The 23,379-nt window shown below is 41.2% G+C and overlaps 1 protein-coding gene across 8 annotated transcripts in view; it reads left to right on the top strand.

Annotated features, from left to right (window-relative positions):
- Positions 1-23,379, top strand: part of DIP2C (disco interacting protein 2 homolog C) — a 1,002,241-nt gene that overhangs the window by 471,193 nt on the left and 507,669 nt on the right. For all 8 annotated transcript variants that reach the window (XM_069211176.1, XM_069211178.1, XM_069211177.1 and 5 more), the window contains one exon: positions 5,526-5,735. In XM_069211176.1, the coding sequence (XP_069067277.1) occupies positions 5,526-5,735 (210 nt within the window). The remainder of the gene's footprint in view (positions 1-5,525; positions 5,736-23,379) is intronic.

The following is a 23,379-nucleotide window of genomic DNA, read 5'->3' as shown; positions in this document are numbered from 1 at the left end:
CTTCTTTGATCTGAACTCAGGATCGATCTTCTGAGTAGATTTTTGCAAAATAGATTTTGCCATATTGGGGTTTGTGGATAATGCCAAGTTGATACTCCTTTTCTAAGGAAGATGGACCATATTTCATATATTCCTTTTTGGACCATTATGTTTGCCAACCAAATCAAAGAACAACTGACAGGCAACAGTTAAAGCAAACCTAATATAAATAAGAATTCATCAGAATACATTCTAAATTCTCTTATTGAACATGAATGTATTAAAACAGGCACATAAGAGGTGTTTTATTAAATGTCGAGGAATATAAAATCTACTCCTGGAAAGCCGTTTCTCATGTCAGGATGCTAACAACTAGCTTCACAGTTTCTTGAAGTGAACACAATGTATATGCTCATAACGGTTGAGTACTTTGTAAGGAGTAGCTCTGATTATGAAAACAAAATGTATACATAGTGGACTATGGATGTTAAGTTCCACAAATGGCAAAGTTTAGAGATGGGTGATAGTCAAGATCGAGGTTGAGTCAGAAGGTCGAGGTTAAGTCAGAATATTTCACTATTGCAGGGTTCTATTGCCCAAAGAAAGATAATTAAAATATAGAACACAATTTTGACACAATAGAGAGCTTTCCAGCCCCACATATCATGCGGTACATTTATCTGGTAGACAATCCTTGTCCAAGCAAACTATTAGATGTCAGAATTAACTAAATTTAGCAATAAATCAATGACAGATGAAACTGATGAAAGCAAACTAAGGTCCGATTGATATGTGGTGCATCCAACTAGTCCATCCCCAGGCTTTCTCCCAAATTGATCATGTTCTGATTAGCCAGAATTACAAAAGCAGACACAAGTCTAAAATAGCACAAGGGGCCTATCGGACCTAGTTACTTTTTCAGTATTTGAATATCAGGCCTTAATAAAAGTCATATATATGGATAATGGGCAAAGACCTTTTAAAAACGAAGCTAGTATTTCAGTACTTGACTGTCATGTCGTAATAAAGGTCAGTGATGGGTAATGGGCAAAGACACTTTAATAACTAAAGAATTTTGTGATTCAGAAATGCTCTACAGCTATTCTTATCCTAAGGGACACTTATAAAGAACACACCATGGGCTGAAATTACTAGCTACCCTTGGCAAAACTATGAAAAAGAAATGTAGTGGGTTGAACACATTTCAGTCCCCGCATACAGCCCCTGAATGTATTTTAATTCATACTGAAGCAATACAAATAACATTAAATTCACAGAATGTAGAAACTGATTGAACAAGAAGAGCCTTATAAACAAGCGTGATACAAATGGGAGAGGAAAGCCAGCAAATTCCTGTTGCTGCAAAGTGAAATCAGGAAAGTAAATTAAAAAATCTAGAATATAAAAACACACAAAGTGAAGAAATTGAGAATAGCATCTAAAGCGTAAAACGTATTATTGATCTATTATAAAAACCAATAAAGGGACACAGATCCTGCCATAATGTTGCTTTCCTAGCCAAGATACTTACTAGAAACTAACAGGGGCTAGTAAGTCTGCAGCAACATGGGTTGATAATGGGGAGTGGACCTCATCTTTGTAGTAAATTGTGCCACTCAAAACATAATTCCAGTGGTAGCAGTAATGATTAATGCGAAAATGTGTTTGACAGGGTTCAGGGCCTATGTCTGTAAAGATACTAGAGAAGATGACATAGCCGACGTTTTTAAAAGCCATTTAACACTTTATTCGAACCCAAGGGGCTGCTGTAGTAATAAACAATGAAATTACATCAAACCTCCAGTATCTTAGGAGGCACTCAGTCGAGATGGACATTGAGCCTGGCTCAAAGACTGGCTAATTTTGCTCTGTTTTGAACCCTTGGCAACATTGCTATTTCACCATACTAGCATTAAAAGATTGGGGTGTGGCAACCAAATATATCATGTCTCGAATGACCTGATGATCTATTGTACCAACCCTGAGGAAGTGCTCAAAGCGCTACAACCACTAACTGCTGGCTTCAGTTTAGTATCCAACTATAAGGTGAATCAAACTGAGGGCCTTATTCAGAGTTTGGTGGAAGGGATGCTCCGTCACAACCATGGCAGATATTCCATCCGCTGTATTAGGAAGTGCATTACATCCTGTGGCACTTGTATTACGTGCGTGGGGTATCCTTCATCTTTTGACGGAGCATCCCTTTTGCCTAATTCTAAATAAGGCACTAAAATGGACGGACATTCTGAGAGTTATTTACCAAATAAACACTGTAACAATTGTTTTGAAAACTAAGGCTAAAAATCTGGGGTTTGGGTGGCAAATGGCATTTAACGGGGGTGTACATTCCAAACTATCAACACACATTTCAAGAAGGAGTAAAAGAGCTGAAATAGGTGGGTAATTTACAAATGCATAACAAATAAGCAAAACCCAGTATGTAATGAATCAGTCTAAAAAAATCAATGGGGAAGGGAGTAAATCAGTTAAGAGACGTACAATAGTTTATAAAACTAAAAAAGCGCAAGGGCAGACATGATCTTTATTCAAAAACCCATTTTCAGTACCAGGATACCAGTGGGAAAAAAAATACAGCTTTTTGGATTACATAAGTCATATGTGCAGCCTAAAAGAGCAACGTAATAGGAGTAGCTGTGGCTCAAAGGAAAAGTAATGTAGTGCAGATGATAATATCATGTCACAAAAAGGAAACATCAGTGATCACAGATTGAAAACAATTTAGACATTTCACTAATGCATAGTCTTACCATCCAAATATGGATGACAATGTTTTGTATTTCCACCTCCATGTGAATGCTTTCACCTGCTACAAGATCCTTATCAGGCAAAAAAAAACAATACCAGGTGAAAGATCAACAAGACAACAATGATAAGGGAAACTTTTGAAGTAATATTTAACACACCCAATATACAACTATCTGGGAATATACTGTATTTTGGCTTGCCTGTAATCTTTCCCTCCACCTGATTACTTTTGAAGAGAATTGCAACTTTTCTCACAGGCCCAAATTATAGCAAAAAGACTGTCATGCAAGTGGTCACTGTTATGTTGTAATATACCTCTTCTAGTTACAGAGATGGACAGTGGCCAGAGAACTTAAGTCCCAAGAATTTTGTGATCAGATAAACCTTAATGTATAGGAATGTTTTGCACTTGATAATGGATCTACAAACAAACTATGCTTTGCTGTATCTCCACTTGACTAGAGGCTCAACCACTTTCATGGTTCCTGCATTGAAATATTGTTAATGCTCTGACGTTTGCCATCCTTCTTTTGAAGGACACAAGTATCTTGTAGCCTTGATTAGGTTTTTTTGTTGCCCCACGGAAAGCATATCCTCTAAATCTGACAAAGATTTTTGGAGCCCTATTAGGAACCGATTAACTCCTTGAGAGCATGTTGGACAAAATTGTCATCTTAATATAATTGATATAACCTATAAGTGATAATGATTCTGTTTGAGCAGGGATATATTTCTGGTCCTTTACATCCATTCTTCAACTCTCTGCAGTAGCCCTTTCTTCTTCCTCCACTAGGCCAAGATACTTCCCTCCCTTGACGCTTGCTTCTTGTATCACAGCAATAGATTTACGAGTATCTGATAGCTTTTTGTTTTGAACATTTTTTCTTTTTATTGTTTTTCCCCTTGCTTCATTTGTACTTGCTGCAATTTTGGTTTCATCTTCATGGGCGATGTTTCATTTATCCATATGTAGCAAAAAGGGTTCTGTCCTATGATGATGAAATTTCTTGATGTAAACTTTTTCTGTTTCCAGTATTCCTGTTCTGTCTTCTCTGATATATTTGGGTGAGTTAAAAAACTAAGGTTGGCATACTAAATCTAAAGTGTAGCTATTGGTTACTGGGCTATTTGTTCCATTACTGAGTAAAATACAAACATATCATTACTCTATTGGTTTCTCTCGAACCTGGATCTCTTCTGCAATCTTTAGATTCTTGTCGCCAGGTTTTAAGCCTTGTTTATTTACCCTACCAACCCGTGTAAACATGTTCACTGAGCATGATTCACCAAACGTTCTGAGCAATCCTGTATCTTTTGTCCCCTTCTTTAGTGGTCCAGTATATACATCACAATAATCTCTACCTCCACCATCCCTTACTCTAATGTTATCTTTCTATTACATTTAGTCGTTTGTCAAAAGGGTGCTTCACAATTTGCATCTCGTTGTATGTGTCCCCTCGTTCCTTCTGTTTTCTCCTCTAAAGTTGCTTAAATTTGATGTGAAGGGTTTTTTAATGAAGTCTTGTAGTCCTAGCGATTCATTTTCGTGAGAGGGATCAGTGATAGAGGGGGGAATGAGGTTCTTTCCATTATCTTCCCTTTTGCCAGGCTTCCTTCTGGGTGTTCTCCTTTGTCATACTCATTGTGGTTTGTTTTATCTCGTTCTGCTGGAGGCTAGGTCGTGCTCCTGGAACCTTAGTTACTCTTTGATTATTTTACGTGGTGAATTTTACTCTGTCGTTAACTGGGTTCTTCTTACCTGTTTTTGGTTATTTATAATGGTCTTTTGGTACCCCTAGGGCAGGATAAAACAGATTATCTCAATTGGTATCGCAGTTAGGCCTTTTAGTTGAGTACAGGACTTGCTTTATGTTTTACTTTCTGCCAGAGACCAAGATGGTGGCTGCATGAGGCAGTGCTGCTGATGGAGGGGAGAAACCAACACAACGATTTTCTCATTTTTGCACGGGGAACAGAAAGTTGAACAAAGTATTATTGAATGGAGAAGACCTAAGTGGTTTAATGTTCTGACAGAAAAGTTATAGAATTAATGCTAAAAATATAAAGTACAAGCTTGAACTAGATTTCATTTTGTTTCTTCATCCACTTTTCTCTTTTTACCTTTCCAATACAATCAGTAGAGAGATGGCTCCTCCTCATTATCATTACATAGCACGCTTGTTAAACTTATGGCATACATAATGCTTTCATGCAAATGATGATACCAATAGTATACATAGAAGCATTCAGTTTCAACCACACCTTCTGCTGGCCTGCTGATTAATGTCCTCTGAAATACCATTAGGAAAGGGAAGCAGATACTTGCCCAGAGGTAGGCTTAATAATTGCACCATAGAGGCAGAATCTTGGAGGGGAAAGCAGAAGGAGAGGTGGTGTGGCATACCCCAGATAGAGACAAGATGGAAGTATTCAGATCGGACCCAGATGCCAACACAGTTTCAGGATAGCGAGGAACTGCGAGCAAGACTTTGGTACAAGTCCTAAGACCACAAGTGGGCAATAAAACTGTTCATCCAAAAACACAGGGTTGTAGGTGTTGAAGATCAGGTAAGGATTTAGACCCGATGTCAAGGATTATTTATTGCTGTGCTCATTTAATGATCTTGTTAGTTGTATTGCTTTTCACAGTTGCAAATTAGAACCATACATACTTTAATACATTCATTTGCACACCAGTCACTTAAGGGGAATGCAGATATACTTTAAAATGTTTTTAGTTCATCATTTTTAACAACCCCTCTATTCTTTTTAATGCGTAGATACCTCTTCTGGTTCAGAAGATGAAGGATCCGTACAAGGTGACTCCCAAGGAACGCCGACCTCAAGCCAGGGTAGCATTAACATGGAACACTGGATAAGTCAAGCGATCCATGGCTCTACCACATCCACCACTTCTTCATCTTCAACGCAGAGTGGAGGCAGCGGTGCTGCCCACCGACTAGCTGATGTCATGGCACAGACTCACATAGGTGGGTAATCAGCATCTCTTCTATGTCTATTGCTTTATCTCTTTGTTCTTCTTACTTCGTTGTTTCCTTGTTTTTTTTAATGTACATGGTGAAGCGGTCAGAAATGCACTCAAGGTTTTAGCGTTTGTAATGTCCAGTCAGTTGAAGCCGAGGTTGTATGTGATGCAAGAGGAGTGTCATTAGTGAAGTGTATACATGAGAGCGTCTTCTGTGCTATTAATGTTTCTGACTGAGGCACATACCCAGTGCAGACTTTATTTTATTACAGAAGGTACATGCTACACAGTTATCTCTGCTGTTCCTGGTGTATGATACGAAGCTTACACCTAGTAAAAGTTATTTGCCCATTATCCATATCTGACTTTTATTAAGACCTGATGTTCAAATACTGAAAAATTAACTTGGTCCAATAGGCCCCTTGCGTTGTTTTGGACTTGGGTCTGCTTTCTGAAGCCAGGGTGATTAGCATGAAACGTTAATCAGTTTGCCTGATGACTTACAAAGCCCTTGTTTACAGCCCTAACGCTGTCCTCCGCTAATGTGGTTCACAACAGAAATAAATGAAGACTTGTTTATTTCTCTTCTGTTTGTAGATGATAGATTCTATCAACTTCACAAGTATGCAAATATTGGTCTATTTAGGATTGCAAATAGTAAAGGAGCAATTGCCTTTAAAAATAACGCAGCTTTGCGAAAATTGGTGTCCTTCGTGGGATGTCCAGTCCCATCAGCTTCCCTGGTTTCTCTAGACTGCTTTTAATGCAGCAGTTGATTTTCTTGATACCTTTGCAGCATGGATATAAACCTGTTTGTAGGCCCCTGGTACTTGGTGGTTTGGTGTGGAACAGTCTTGGAAAAACAACCATAAGAAATCATCAAAGGACGTGTCTTTGTCAGACTTTGGTGTGATTATCTGGAATGACAAACCCTTTCAAAATTAACATCATCCTTCCACTGTTGTAACTTAGTTTGTGCTTGCCTTGCTGTTCTTATAAGAAGCAGACCTTTTAGTGTCATCAGAAGACTGTGCTTGCCTTGCTTTCTCCGTAGTTTTAGTACATTAGACATCTTTATTGTATTTGGCAGTTCATGATGGTTATACTTTCTTTTCGACCATTTGTGCTTTGGTGTGCTTTTCTGTTTACCCCTGTGATGTCCTTCCCTTAATTTCACTTCTGTTCTAATTGGGTTTCAATTGCATCTCTGATTTTATTTGGGTTCTTAGTGATACCCTTCTCGGACAGCTTTGGTATTCTCAGGGAGATTTGTTTTTTCTATACATAGGATTTCTGTTAGAAATCTGACGACACTTGAGGTCCATAAGTTGGGCCTTCTTCCACTTAACCTGTTGATGTGTCTACAGCAATTTTTTGTGTATTTTCCACATGCTTATGTTATTACTTTGGAACAAACTTGTAGTAGTGAAGCATCTAGAGGAGTTTCCACCAACAATTAATTCCATGCTCCTCGGGATATCAAAGTAGTGTATTCAATATAGCATTAGTACTCAGTGGAGCAGGCTCTGCCGTAAAACATCTCCCCCTAAATTGTGTTTATAACCAGGAGGGACCAAAAGATGCTAGGCAGCTGGTTGACCTTGGTACTGACCTAATTCAGATTCACACAATGTAATGAGGTAGCTAAATAAAAAGTATGTGCACCTAAATATGCAGGGATTCCTTCACACAGGCTAAGTTAGAAACACAGATATCCCCCTGTGGCTCAGAGCCACCAGTCTGCATACACCAACCGGTGGGATGGAAATCGAAGGAGCATAAGGGTGATTGGGAGGGCATACTTTGGCACTTAACAGATCTATGAGCAACAGGATTGCAGTACACACAGTAAACATGGGTACTCTGGCTCAATGAATGTCACAGAGGCTCCGAAAGGGGTCCTCGACTGGCTCAGCCCTCGAAGGACCAACATAAATGTAGAAGAAGGTTTGAAAAGAGAAGTGCGAATGCTAGCAGGCACGAGAATTGAACAGGAGAAAAGCATGCATATGAGGTGAGGGAGATAAATGAAGGTATATATAGGGGTGGAGTGGAATATGAGGAAACCTGATGCAATACATGTAGAATATCGTTGGAATACCACTGAAAATATATTGCTGATGTGTTCTTGATGGTATGCTGAAGACAATGCACTCCATACACTACTGTTTATAAAGATGCTATTCAATAAAACATGTAAACCAAAAACGGCCTAGAGAATCACTTTGGGAATGTGTGAGATGCTGAGAGAGGACCAGAGCCATGAAATTAGTATTTACAGTCAGTGTTCTGTGTTGGAATTTTTTTTAAAGGAAAGGAATGTTGCGCTTAAGTTTTGAATCTCAAATCTCATCAAGGGCTGTTTTGTTATCTGATGCCACTTTATTGGCTTCTTGCTGAGCTTGGTGTATCCCAGCGCGTTATAGGCGACATGCCCCTGCTTCCCATTGTCATCTAGGTGGAATAGTAAGAGGAGTGGTTTGTATTCAATATGTTGTGTCTCCAGTTTGTTCGAACCATGATTAACTACAGTTATGAGATGGCTAGTGGAATGTGAGACCATTTTAATAGTGATTGAATATCCAATACACATGTACGTTCGTGAGTAGTATTAGTGAGAAGGGAAAGAGAGTTGTAAGGTCTCAGGAGTCTTAAAGTCTTATATTTAAAAGAAAGGGAAAATAATTGTTTGATTTAGCTTAAAGTGTGTTTTAAGGGGTTTATATCTAATAATCAGTTAACAGATGCTTAACGTAAACTTCTTAATGAGGTGCGTTAGCATAACCTACATAAACCTAATTGTTAGATGTAACCAGAAATAGGAGATCAAATGCTGTTGGTTGTATGTGTGTGGATTCTGATTACACCTTCTCAGGAGCCGAAACGGCTAGTAAAGTACTTGTCCTTGACCATTTACTTGTATTAATTTTCTTTTCTACTCCCAAGGCACACTTTTTTGAGCTTTAACTTTTTTACCTTCTGATGTAGGGTTTCATGTAACTGGGGCATGTAATTTATTGTTAATTTATGGGTTTTGTTCCCATCAACTCTGTTTTGGTGCTTGATAGGTCCACATGGTACCTTGACATTAAATTAACTGGCTGCAAAGCTATTATCTAGTGACTTATCAGCCTACAGAGATGAAGTTGTGTATACTATTTGAATCTTCTTTCCGGATGTCCTTAGTGCCTACTTACACCCATTTCCTCCCTCAAACATGTATTTTCAGTGGTAAAACCTACTGTCCTGCTCACTACAAAATAGATCATGCTTGATAGCATAACCGGATATGTAATCCTATGTTTTGTGGTAAAGATTTGTTTGGTGTGCTTTGTGCATTGATAGGCTGCCCCAATCTTACTATGTGTCATAGTGGCTACAGTATCATCTGGCCCCGCCACAGATAAATGCTGTTACTTCAGTGGGGTTGCAGTTTGAAAGAATGATAGTTAAGGAAGAGGAATTCTGTGACACTACCCTTCTCGTATATGTGATATTGTATTCAGTTAGTAACTAGTCAGTAATTTTTCATTGTTTCTTTAATTAAGAGTCAGTAGGCTGTGACAACATCTACTGTAATACTGTGTAGTTAATTTGTTAAAGTGACATCTGCTATTGATTTGAAGGGAGGAGTGTGTTCTTGAATTGTATACTCTATCACAAAGAGGCTTCCGTGCTTTCTAAAAGAGCTGTAAAGGCTGCAAATTGATTGTTCTATGCAGTTCTGTACTTTGTGGTTGAGTAGACCTCTATGGTGTTGCTATTGAGAACATAAGTGGTGAGGCAGACACTCAAGCCAGTTAGGCGAACTTAAAATCCGTGGTGATTTCGGGATTGAAATTCCTTTGAGATACATTGATGCCGGCTGATTTTTTCTAATTCCGTGTTCCCTTATGTGTTGAGGTAGTATACTGCTTTCCTTTAGGATACTTATCAATTAGGCAGTAAGAGGAACCCTCTAAGCACCACTGCCTTTATAAATGATCATAAATAAGAGACACACCGCAAATGGTTCAGGCAAAAGATTGAGGGTTCGCACATCAGTTATAAAAGCTACTTTTAAAATACGTTTTAAGAACAAAAAATGAACTCCCTGGTTGGATGATTTTACCAGATGACAACTTTTCTGATTTCGAGAAAGGAATCCCACTGTTGGACATTGACCTATCTCCATGACCTGTATCAGAGTTATGTGAATGTCATGTCGACCTTGAAATCTGCAAAGAAGTCTATATGTTATTGTCAGAGTTGCCCTTCTGTCTAAAATTCAGAAAAAACGTTTTTATAAGAAAATATATGGGTATGAGAGGTATGTTATATTTAATAAAGCTATTTCACTTACTTGCCCCAAAGAGTCACTCTGGTGCTTTATAGTGAGACATAATGTATTAATCATGTGATTTAGCACTCAGAGGTTTAAGTCAGAGTTAACTTAGCCAGGTGCAGACTTTACAGGCATGATGTTACTGACTAGCTGCTGGTATTTTAGCCTGATGACGTTTTAACTCCTCCTGATTAAGATCTTTATTAGGCTACATCTAGCCAACTCTACACTGCATTGTTTTTATTTTTCGTTTGGAAATGTTCTATATTTATTATTTCTTAGATCAATCCTGTACTTATTACTTATTTGAAAAGATAACTGCAAAATCATATTCAGATCCATTTATAATGAAATTTTGACATCAAAATATTAAATGTGTGCACTTGCTAAATGCCCAGGACCTACAGAATGGAAGAAATGACATTTTTCACAACACTAAGGCCAGTCAGCCATTTAAAATAACTTATGAATTGATCCAGTAATAGACTATTTTTAGGTGGACATACTACACTCCAGTGTTCTACTTCCTGGCTTCCCTGTTGAGTCGGGTAGCTTTTTCACCTGATATCAAAATCTCAACACCCAGAAGTAATCCAGCTGCATATGACAAACGTGGACTGGTCAAGTATTCTGGCATTCCAGATTGTGAGTGGATGCTTCTTCTAACCTCCTCTCCTTTCTAACGCAACCACTTTGTGGGCCACTGGGTTATAAGTAGAATGTCATTGGTGATTACTGAGCAGCATGTAACTAGGTACTGTTAATGTTTTATTTTTAACAGGCATCAAAATACATCAAAGTACAAACTGAACGACACACCTCACTAAATAGATCTAAATGCATTCTAAAAAGGTAACCTATGTATGCACAAATAAAATATATTGATGTTGATTTGTTTTAAAGAAGAGGGAGAGTGGGGGAAAGGAAGATGGGTGGGTGGTCATCAAATATGAGCAATAATTAGTTCCAATAACAAAGTTTATCCATGTAACGTTAAATGTGTACATTGCTCCTTAAAGCTGATAAGAGGCTTTTTCCATAGCATCCAATTTTGTTCTAAGGTACTATCAAGTTTTCTCGTGTGTATTACTTATTTTACAAAGCCATTGATTGCTGTTTTCACAGTCACTAGGTGAAATGAAAGCATCAATCCAGTGTAATAGGGCCAAAGAATGGGATCCTTTAGTGTGATTGTCAATTACAAAGTTAAAATATGTAAGGACATACCTCCTTCCAGAAATAGAGAATCGCAATACTATATCATATAACAAAGAAATCTCAACACTTTGTTACTACTCCACCGCACCCTAAGGCCCAATTTACATATTAACACAGGTGTGCTATATTTTCTCAAAAGTACCTTCTACTGAGTTAAACGTAGAAGGACAACCAAGGGCTCTGAAAGGTTTGTAGTAAGAATATAAAACGTATATGAATTAGTCAGAGAGAGCCCTAAGTTATCAGATAAGAAGCATGTAGTTATGGCATAATTGAAGCTATCTTTCTTCCAAAATATTAGAAGATTTAAAAACACAGATAATTGTTGCCTTGAGAGTAAGTGGGATGGTAGGTTTTCATTATAATCTGTTGGTAGCGCATCAGCATTAACTTAAAATTGGGCAGACTCCGAATTGGGGCAACTTAATTTTCACAAATGTTAATGAATTAGATCAAACTCCACTTGATTTTTCACTTATATCTTTTTACCCAGTTTTCGAATAGGATGGTTTACCATTGTGTCTAAGGATGAACTCATGTCCCAAATAATTTATGGGTGCAATGCTTCATTTCTGCAGCATTGAAAATAGAAAGTCTGTCAGGGCAGAAGGGTGGATTTATATTTTTTTCATTGACCGCAGATGTGACCAAATGCAAAGAAAGCAGATACAGAGAGAACTTTAGTTTATGTGGAGGTTAAGTCTGGGAGTCCACAGCATGATTGCCTGAGAGCAATCGTCAATATATTGTAACGGAATTTAGATTTTTGTTCCCTACTTCCCATAGGAAGACCTTATAAGCACCAGCAAGATAAACCACCAAATAATGGAGTATAACACACAGTATATAAGATCTTTAGAAAGAATCAAATTTCAGGTATATTTGTAATACTGTGATAATAAGTATCAGCCTTAACCAATTGATAACAGTCTAATCTTTGACAGAACTTCTTTGAAATTAACCACAGAGATAGACTGCAAATAACGCACAATGCCTAGATATCTAATACAGCCTCCCTCCCATGTAGTGACCCATTTTTCAATGTAAACTCAATGAGGAAATGCTTGTTCTTTTATGGTATGATTAGTTTGTAACCAGACATGTCTAGATTGACTCAAAAGGGCCAAGCAACCTTTAGATTGTGCCGAATGTAGCAAGGCATTGTCTAATTAGAATGAAATCTTATGTCATGAAGCATTGTAAGTAACAACATGATTCTTTCATTCTTTTACAATGAGATGGCAAAGACCTAAACTACTATGTCAAATAAAAGAAGATTGATTAGAATAACCCAAGTGACAGCCCCTCCTTCCCCCAATTGTAGAGAAGAGTATAGTATAGTAAAATTCAGGTCAGTAAAGGAAGGGAAGGCAGATGTTTTTCTCACAAATAACCTACGCATCCTATCAAAATAATTCTCCCCATCAGTGAAAACAGTTATGATGGGTAGCTCACATGATCCCTTCACATCCATATGTTCAAGAGTTTTGATGTTGGTATGGCTAAACTTCACTATTATTAAACCTATTTGCAAAATCAGAATTAGAGTGAGAATTTTTTTTCCGGATCTAATTGTGAAAATTCTAGCTAAATTGTTTAAAAGAGTTTTTGAAAGTGATATTGTCCGATAATTTAACTTGTGTAACAGATTTTTCCAGTGTTTTTCTAATTAACGTTAAGACAGCTATATTCATTAATCAGGTATGTAATCCTGTAGTGACATACTTGAAAAGACCCTTAAAAAAAATGGATTAAGTGTGCACGAAATGGAGAATAAAATTCATAAGGAAAGCTATACACACCTTCTCTCTCATTAGTAATGCATTTCTTTCAGCATTTATAATTGTAATCTGAAAAATCAAAAGGAATCAGAGTTTTATTTTCTTCCTTATGATGAGTGGCGGCTGTATCATGCACTGTGTTATGTAAGTGATTGTTTTGAAATATAGTTCTTTGCCTGTGCAAACACACTGTTTGTTCTCAAATTGGTCCTTCACTTTTCAGTTGATCCAGTAGCCTTCGTGCATTATTTTGCACAATTATATCTTTGCCATCAGGTATTTTGTCATTTTTGTGTTAAAGCTGTTGCAATACTCAAACCTTGAGCTTAGTGCTTTGCAACCGGAAGGGGCCTACTCCATGAGTTAAAATTGATCCCTTAAACTGATCTATTGATTGGATGAAGTTGCTTTAATGACTGCTCCTCTACTGGTTAGAGCGAAAGCTATTTGTCAGAACGAACCTCTAGGCTAGGTATTCAGGGAATGTTAGGGGTGGTAATGGAGCAAACCTCCTTTAATCTGGTAGACTGTTTTTCCTAAAGAAGTCGAGTTGCCTCTCTTTTTTTAGGAATCCAGCAGAAACAGGCTGACATAATTCCATTTCATGTTTTAGTGTTCATCTGACCACTAGTTAATATCAGTTGGAAGACCTGTTGAGGGGAAGGGTTACATCAGAAGTCATTGGCATAGGATTGGCAATAGAGGTGCTGTACTGAGAATCATTTGTAATTGTGGAATGAGATGATTGGCGACAGAGGAATGTTGAGCTGAACTGTTCAAGCTTGCATAGTATACTTTTGTTTTTAAGGACTGAGTTCTTACCAGACGCCTATTATCTGCAGGCTCCAATACCTGTTGACTGTTTCCAACAAACTCACCTTTGTGGCAATGTCCACATGTTGAAGCCCTTGCAGTGACTTAATCAGGTTATTTAGCAGAGTGTCCTAAAGTCTTACAGCAGAAGCACATAATAGCAAAATATCCACAGAGCCGTTTCCATTTGGTGTTTTTGGTAAAAGACTAAGGGGGTCATTCTAAGTCTGGCGGGCGGCAGAGGCCGCCCGCCAGACTTCCCCCACCAAAATACCGCTCCGCGGTCGAAAGACCGCTGAGGGTATTTTGGGATTTGCCCTGGGCTGGCGGGCGACCGCCAAAAGGCCGCCCGCCAGCCCAGGGCAAATCATCCTTCCCACGAGGACGCCGGCTCAGAATTGAGCCGGCGGAGTGGGAAGGTGCGACGGGTGCAGTGGCGACACTGAAATACAAGGAGGGGCCCTCTTATGGGGGCCCCTGCAGTGCCCATGCCATTGGCATGGGCACTGCAGGGGCCCCCAGGGGCCCCGCGGCACCCCCTACCGCCATCCTGTTCCTGGCGGGAGACCCGCCAGGAACAGGATGGCGGTAGGGGGTGTCAGAATCCCCATGGCGGCGGAGCGCGCTCCGCCGCCATGGAGGATTCGTATGGGCAGTGGAAAACCGGCGGGAGACCGCCGGTTTTCCGCATCTGACCGCGGCCGAACCGCCGTGGTCAGAATGCCCTGCGGGGCACCGCCGGCCTGTCGGCGGTGCTCCCGCTGACCGCCGGGGTCAGAATGACCCCCTAAGTCAGGTTAAGAAACCAGCTTACATATGGATAAAGGTTTCATTAGGTAGGGAACTGCAGAAAGAAGTATTACTGGCCCGTAGACAGAGATTGTAATACTTATGAACAGTCTGTAAATAGGTAATATGGCACAAATTTATAAGAGAATATGGCTAAATGTATGGGTCGTTTGCAAATGGTAAAAGGCTTCTGGCCATGTACCAGCCCTATTTTGCGAGTCAGTAACCTGTTACCAACTCGCAGAATAAGGATTACGACTCGCTATTAGGAAGGGGCATGAATGGGCGTTCTTTACTAATAGCGACCTGCAGGGCCATGTATGATTGTTTTGCGACTGGGAATGTGGTCGCAAAACACTTGCAGTTACCACCAAAGTCAAGTCCCTAAGGGACCTCTTCCCATTTGCGAATGCAAACATTTTTAAGAGCAGGCAGTGGAGAGGGTGTCTGGTGTTGCTGGGTGGAGGGGAGGTTTCTGAGGCCGTTGCTTACCCCCTTCCCCCCCATCACCTCCATGGTGTGAGTGAGTGAGGCTAAGGTGAGGAGCCGGGGCAGCCATGTGGTCTCGGCTCACTTTGCGGCGTGATCTTGAGGAGGAGGTAGGGGAGGTGCCTCAGCCCCATCTCGAGGTCGCCTTATAATGTATCTGGGCCAGATATATTTTCCCCAATGATGATGATCAGCCATGCGCTTCGACGGTGAGGAGCGGGGTCAAGGGTGGAAGCGGCACATGGCTCAACCGGGGTTGCGGAGGAGTGGCCTGGAGTGGCACAACTCACTGCAGCACTTTCCTGTGTGAGATGACGGAGGTCGCCATTCTGGGACACGACATGTGTCTGCACTGAGCCGGTGGGGTGTCTTCTGCAGCGAGCCCACCTGACCCGTGCGTGTCCTGAGTTGGCGCGGCTACGTGGACAGTAAGCAGCCCCCTGTTGTGGATATTCGGGGCTAGACAATTTATCTGCATTATTCTACAGCAGTTGCAGCTCAACAGACCTTAATTTCTGGTTCTTCGAGTAAGGTACAGTGGTGATACATCCTATTATTTCTCAGTGGAGGTGAGATGGGGAGGTATTGGCAGACCACGCCGTCGCAGGGGAACACAATGGAACAATATACTATGCCTATCCCGCTGCTGCAGCGTCAGACTCGTTTGGGGGGTCCGGAGAGGCATTGGGGGTGCCAGCTACTGCGGAGGAGCCCTCACACACTGAACTGTTAGCTGCTATATGGGACACTATAGTGGCCCTGGAGGGGAAAATAGAAACGGTGGCTGTGGAGGTGAACCTTCTTCGAGCTGACCTCCGCAAGGTCTCTGATAAGGTCAAGGTGGCGGAGGGGTCTGTCGTGGACTTGCAGACGGAGGTTGGCACCCTGCGCAAACAGATGGTGCAGGTTACTTCCACTGTTGGGACGTTAGAGGTGAGGTTGGAGGACTCAGAGGGTAGATCTCAACGGAACAACGTGTGCCTCCTTGGATTTCCGGAACGGGCGGAAGGCTCTATGGTGGAAGGTTTTGTTGAGCCATGGATCAGAGATGTATTGCGACCTGAGTGGTTGTCCAAGGTGTTTGTGGTGGAGCGCACACACAGGGCTCTGGTTGCTCCTCCTCGGCCCGGGGCACCACCGAGGGCCATCATTGCATGCCTCCTGAACTATAAAGATAGGGACCGCATCCTGCGGACCACCCGTGAGGTTGATAGGGCTGTCTTTGAAAATTGCAAAAGCTCCATTTACCCGGACTATACGAATAAGGTCCAGACCTCCCGAAAGGGTTTTTTGGAGGTGAAGGCCAAGCTTCATGCCATGAACATCAAATACATGTTATTGTATCCAGCATGTTTGAAGGTGATCTCTGGAGGCAAGTCGCAGTTTTTTGATCATCCTGAGGAGGTCCGGAGATGGTTGGAGATGTGGGACAAGGTTGGCCCGGGTCATTCTGGGCAGTCTGGAGTTGGCTCAGCTCATACTTCTGGAGTGGACGACATGGACTGGAGGAGGTGTGGGGAGGGCCAGATGCAGGTCTCTACGCAGTGATGTGACAACTCTGTCAGCAGAATTGAAATCCAACAGGATGGTACTATGGCGGAGGTGGATCCTGAGCGGGCCATCGAACTTGCTGACTCATCAGATGGGGAGCGGAGATGCTTTCTGTTGATTCTTGAATTTGTTGGCCTTTGGTGGATACTGCTCTTGCGGACCCACCATGGGTCATGAGCTTAGGCTTGATGTGCATGCCTCGCATAGTAGGGAGGAATGGAAATGTTGAGGATGTTGGTTTAAAGGGGCTTTACATGCATCTGTATTTTATGATTGGGGGGGAAATGGTTTTCCTAGACTTTGATTGGTTGGGGAGGTAGGCACTGTGTATACTGTCTTTGGGACGGGGGAGGTCACTTCCACTGTTGTGGTAGAGCTTTTGGGTGTTGGGGTTTGGGCTATTGTCCTGGCAGCATACACAAACATGGATCTACAGTATGTTTTGATGTATCTGTTTTACTGTTTATCCGGGGTGGGCACAGGGGTTTAGGGTTTTCTAGTTCACACAAGAATGCATATGTTTGATGATTACAACAGCAGTGCATTGTTGAGTGTGGGATGTATGGTAGGGACTTGGCAGCTCGACTTTTCAATTTTCTGGACAGTTTGTTGATTTCCTTGGTCTGGGCTGGCTCTCGTTGCAGAGTGGGGTTGTCCACGTTACAAAGGGATATGGAAGATGGAGGCTTGGCACTCCCTAATATTAGACTCTATTATTATGCCGCTCATTTACAACATGCTGCAAAGTGGATGACACTGTCGGATAATTGGAAGAAGCGACTATTCGCTGGCATGTTGTGAGGAGAGGCATTGGTGCATGTATTAATGATGGGTGGTCGGTCGGAGACTGCTATCACCTGTTTGCTTAAAACCTCTGCAGGTGTCTGGGAGCAGGCTGTTAAGAAAGTACTTCGACACGCCACTTTGATAGGGAACTTAAGATTTCGAACCTAGCGCCCTTTAGGAATATGGATACTCTAATGGGGGAGAGGATTCTCACTTAGTTACCCTGTTTTATAGAGCGCTGCATGAGAAACTTGCGGAGTGGAGTGCGCAGGGCCTGGGATCGATATCTGGAGGATCCTCTAGAGGATATGGGCTGGAATACGCCTCTGTCTCTGGTGCGCACGGTTTCTTGTAACTACAGATTTAAGCTGTTGCATTTTAATTTTGTTCATCATGTATATCTTACGCCTGCTCGTCTTAACAAGGTGGACCTGACAAGGGAGACTGGGTGTCCTAGATGTGGGGAGATAGGTGCCTCCTTTCTCCACTTACCTTGGTCCTGTAGGGAGGTGCAGCAATTTTGGTGGGTGGTGGTTCGGAAGTTAGACGGGGTCACTGGTTTGGGGCTCGAAGCAACGCCTTTGAGTTGTCTCCTAGGTCTACTACGGAGACCACGGGATAGGTGCGTCCCACACAGATTTGCACAGCTCACGCTGGCTAAGAGTAGAGTAGCTATAGGCTGGATGGGTACATGGAGCCCATTCTTTCCTAGCTGGACCTGTGATATTCTGAAATGGGGTGTTGCCGAAGAACAAAACATGAGAATGACAAGTAGGGAGGAGTGGGCACTGACTGACATAACGGCTTGGAGTACATTATCAGAATGCTTCGCAGAGGTTGAGGAGTCCAGCTCTGATTGGAGCACTGATGATTGTTGACAGTGGAATGTTATGCTGTGCATACAGGTGACAACAAACCGTGGTGATATGGTTACGCTGCTAACCATTGTATCTGAACAAATTGGTTACATGGGAGCTCCTTGGGAAGGGGAGGTGAGGTATCTACTATTGTAGTGATTGGATATGCTCCATGTTTCTGTCTGTATATGTCATCACTCTCCGTTCAGGAGATCAACAGATATTGTGGTATCTTGCACTGGTGTGCACTGCTTTGTTTTTGTTTTTGTCTTTAATTTGTTTATATTATAAACTCAATAAAATAGAGTTATAAAGAAAAAAAAGGAAAACGGGCTGCATTACAAAATAAAAGATTGCTTTATTAAAAAAGCAGTCACAGATATAGTGGCCTTTCAGCAGGCCACCAGCAGCAAGTCACCAGTCCTGTGATTGTGGCCATTCCCAAATGGATTATGAATTGTGACCTGCCTCATGAATATTAATGAGGGAGGTCTCTTGTGACCCATTTGGGAATCGCAAACAGTGTTAAACACACTATCACACCAGTTTGCAATTTCCTAATAGTGAATCGCAAAAAATCGCTATTAAGAATTCACAAACCTCCAGGTACATACATCTGGCCCTATGATTTGTTTATGCAATGCTTTGCATAATATGTACTGATCTGCTATTTGTTAGAGAACAAAGGAACCGTGTTTGTTTGAGGGAATTTTGCGACCTCACAGTTTTTTAAAATTTGGATCTGGATCAATAAAATTCTGTTAATCAAAATTGACTCATATTGAAGACAATTACTGTTGAATGCGAAATAGGGGAGTCTTGGGGGAAGGGGGTGGTTCATACATTGGCAGATAACCTGAAAGAAGCTGCTGGGTGACCTAATTATGCAGAAATCTAAAGTGTCTGGTAATCATTTTTGAACTGTGCATGTAGTTGCCATTGCTTATGAAATTAAGTGTACACGATGTTACTATTGAATGCAATATGAGTGCCTCTGTTCAAAAACAGATATTCTTATTAATAGAATTGCTCGATTTTCCCTGCTTCGGTGTGAGGCACAAACATTGGCACCAGTTGCATATGAGTAATATCTGTGAACTATGACAGTACATGAGTTTTAGTCTTTTTCGGACAGGGTAAGGTGTTTGAATTTGTATGTGTGTTATTCAAGTTTATCTTACTATTTGTTCCAACCACATGGATTGCAGATTTGCTCCCTATTAACACTAGTGTACGGTGTAGATCTGCCCCCCAATCCCAAGTCTGACAACTTTTTATATTCTCAAACTACCCACGGCTGTAAGCAAAAGAACGCAAAGTTAATCATACAAAGTCACGTGACTTAATTATGAGCCGGCCATGCACATCTCTTGGTTTGTGTGTGCTCTGTTGTTCGAGGAGGCATTTGTAGTTTCTCTTCATGCCCGCACTAAACGTCCTGTGCACAGAGAGCCCTGTAACTTGATCACTGTGTGGGAATCCAGAGAGTGATCTTAGATGACCTGGCAGTTGAGAAGTAATTTGGAATGGCTGGAGAGGAGCAGCTGACTGCACTTGTCATGCCTACTGTACTTGGAGCTATCAATGGCTTATTGACTGCAGAGGAGAATGTGACCTTTGTTTTTGTGCTTCTTTTGCTTTAATTTGAATTCTTAACATTCTTTTTGGTTATTTTTCCTTTCATATGTCCATGTCTAATTGCTTTCATGTGCGCTCTATTTTTATGTAAACAGAAGACGTATACATTTTAGTTAAAGACATGAATTATTGCTTCTAAAAAAACCTAATTTGTTTTGTATGTTTTTTCAGCATATTCGTACAGAACTCTATTGCACTGATGCGTATGAAATGTCGGCATATACATTTGTAGGTTTCACCCCAGTAGGAGTGCTGCGCAGCACTGCTTTCAGATGAGTTATGCTTACGTTCCTAAAAAAAAGGTATTATTTGGGACGTCGCTAGGATAGGGTAAAAAAATACCTTGTTGCTATGCAGTTACTGAAAACCTGTGTGTATGTAAAAGGTAAAATGCCTCCTACCTTGCCATTTAGAAAAGGGAGACAAAAACACAAAAAGGGACATTCCTCTGCTGCCCTGGAGGCTGCTTTGGAGAAAACGGATCTCTCGCCAGAACCATGGTTTCGCAACGCCTCCCCGAGAGCCAGCAGAACCGCCAAGACATCAGCCCCTATTGGCCTTCCTCTCCAAGGTTGTGCGAGGCACCCCTAGCCCCTTTGCAGCGTTCGGGTCTCTTCCCCTTCCCACTTGCTTCTGCTTCTCCTCGTGGCCCTCCTCATTGACCGATTCCCCCAGCACCCCCTCGTCCTTCCCCTTCACCACTACTTCTTGTTTCTTTCCCCTCAAGTGAGGCACTTTTACTTGACCTCTATCCTCAGATACTCCACTTGGATCACCTCTTAAAGCCACTTTGGGTGCTTCAAGCGCCCGTCCCTCTTTGTGCGAGTTCCTTTCAGAGAGCAGCAGCCAGCCATGAGAGGAGAACAAGCATTGGCAAAGCCAATAGGTCTCGACAATGTGCAACCTATTGCCTTTGGCAGTGGGGTGGGGGCAGTGAGCGGAAGTGCGGTAGGGGTGCTGAATGGATGGGCTGATGGGGGCGCAAACGGAAAGTCACAAACAGAGGAATAAACAAGCAGAAAGTCAGAATCAGAGGTCAAGAATCGATCATCAGAAAGGCAGAACAGACAGGAAAGGACCATAAAAACTAGCATAACGGCAGAATTAGAAGTCAAGAAACGAGCAGAGTGGCACAAACAGAAAGGCATTGACGTAACAAAGGCCCCTGCAGTGCAGGGGGCCCCCGAAGTCCAGTGGCCCCCTCAGCACAGTACACTGTGCACGGACGGCCGGCCTGCCTCTGACTGTGTCCATGGGGATGGGGCCCCCACAACTTTCATTACGCCAAAGGCACCACTGTTTTTTGCATCGTTACTGTTCGTAAAGCGAGTTGTGGTGCTGCCATTTAACTATAAGAAACCTGCGCTCACTAAAACGAAAAAGCCAATATGCTGATCTTAAATGCAATTTAAAAAAAACACATATACCTGTTAAGATTTTTTTTGGGCGGTTGGCATCAGCTGGCACACTCACCTGCTTGTTTCATATTATCTTACGTTTTGAGTATTTGTGCAGCGCACAGACTGCCTTCAGTTAGGTCTCATAGCGCTGCCCTTGTAAAAACCATCCCATTCCATTGTTTCCTTTGCTAAGCAGAGTTAGGCACGTGTTACTCTTTATTTGTACATTCAAGGTATAAACTGGGTGCAAAAATACACCCCAGACCGGTGCAAATGTTATCTACATCAAAGTGTTTTATAGGACCGTTTTTCTACCCAGATGTAAAGGACCCCATAAATAGAAAGTGTGGGGAAACATCTGAGCACATGTTTTGGTGCATACAAAGCATTTTTTGCAAATGGTGTCCATTAACCTCAAATGATTGGGTATTGCCTTTACATTTTACACTTTTTGAGAGTCTAACATTCGGAAATTACCTTCAGATTCTGGGCATCATGCAAATTATCGACTAAATTTAGAAATTTGAAGATTGGCAGAAGATTTAGGAAATTCTTCATTTTGTGAAATTTATCTTGAGGCTTTGGATTTTCCGAAAATGCCATGCAGATTTTGGAATATTGTCCTTATGCTTGCACCCTCTGATGCAGAACACAGCACAAGGTTCGTTGTGGGAGGGTGCTAGCGCAGGTGTTTTAATAAAAATGTTAATGACTATTCATGTATTGTGAGTAATGGATATGCATAGAAAATGTAATAACATCAGGAGAAAATAATGCACACATTTGAAAATATGATCACGATGAGTACCCGCCAATGTTCACGAAGTATACTTATTATTATGAAATGTGGAGCATATGTTTGATTAATGTAGTAATATGTCATATTAAGGGTTATTCATTTTGTATTAGCTTTATTAATTGAAGGAGTTAACTTAGCGGAGGTCTTGGCCTAGTTGCATGCCCTCATGTCAAGCTGTATTTATTAAACGTTTAATAAAATGGCTCTTCAGAGAATTAAACTGTGATTTTTCCACTGTGCCGTCTACATGTGCTCGTAGCTAAAAGTCTTTCTCATGAGAACTGATTGCTAGAAGATGCTGTTCTTGCTAAATGTAGCATTATGAGTGTAATGTGTTAGACTGACTTTCTCAGGAGAAAAACAATGGAGACACTGACTGGAGTATAAGCTCCAACAATATTGTTACCTGGCGAGCCGGAGTATAAGGACATTAGAAGAGAAGCCAATCAGCGACGGGAACTGAGTAGTGGTAGAAATCATAGATTTGACGTTTTAGTTTTATTGGATAAAGTGTGAACATGCGATCCCTCGACCAATAGGTACTTGGGAAGTAGTTTTAGGGAATCGTAAATTAGCCGGACTGCACAGAGGGGAAGACAGCCTAATTGCCCATTTTCTTTCTGGCCGGAAGGTCGTTACTTTCTTGAGCATCTTGACAGTAGACATGCTTAATTTTATTGCTTAAAGACTTTGCGTTTTCTGAACTTTGATGCTGAATCCTGATGTCTTGCTGACCGAACTGATGTCCTGGTGACGAAGACTATCTTAGCTTGCCGATCCATTTGAGGAGTGGTATACAAATTACTAAATGTGACTTGCAATGTATGTTTTCTTTTTCTTTCTAGGTACCAACCGCGCTGTTTTGATAGAGCCATAGTTAGATGTTTTCCAAATTTGTGTTTACTAAAATGTTTTGCATGAAGCCCAACATGGTGATGCCTATCTGGTGTTAGTTAAGGATTCTCACTAATGAAAGTCTGCTATTGGGAATAACATTTGATGTCTTTTCTTTGGTGAATCTAAATGTATGTGATATCATTTGCACAATTGTTATTATTAATTTGCATTTTAACTTTAGAATTTGTAGTGGTTCAAGCTTTGATTAGATAGCTTTGGATAGCCAGTGTTGTTTCTGTATGTTTATCCTTTGATTTTGATATGATCTTATGTGATATTAGCATTGTTAATATAGGGAAATAAACA

The sequence above is a fragment of the Pleurodeles waltl genome, chromosome 10 (assembly GCF_031143425.1).
Source record: "Pleurodeles waltl isolate 20211129_DDA chromosome 10, aPleWal1.hap1.20221129, whole genome shotgun sequence".
In the NCBI taxonomy this organism is placed as follows: Eukaryota; Metazoa; Chordata; class Amphibia; order Caudata; family Salamandridae; genus Pleurodeles; species Pleurodeles waltl.
This window is presented reverse-complemented; position numbering and strand designations above follow the sequence as displayed.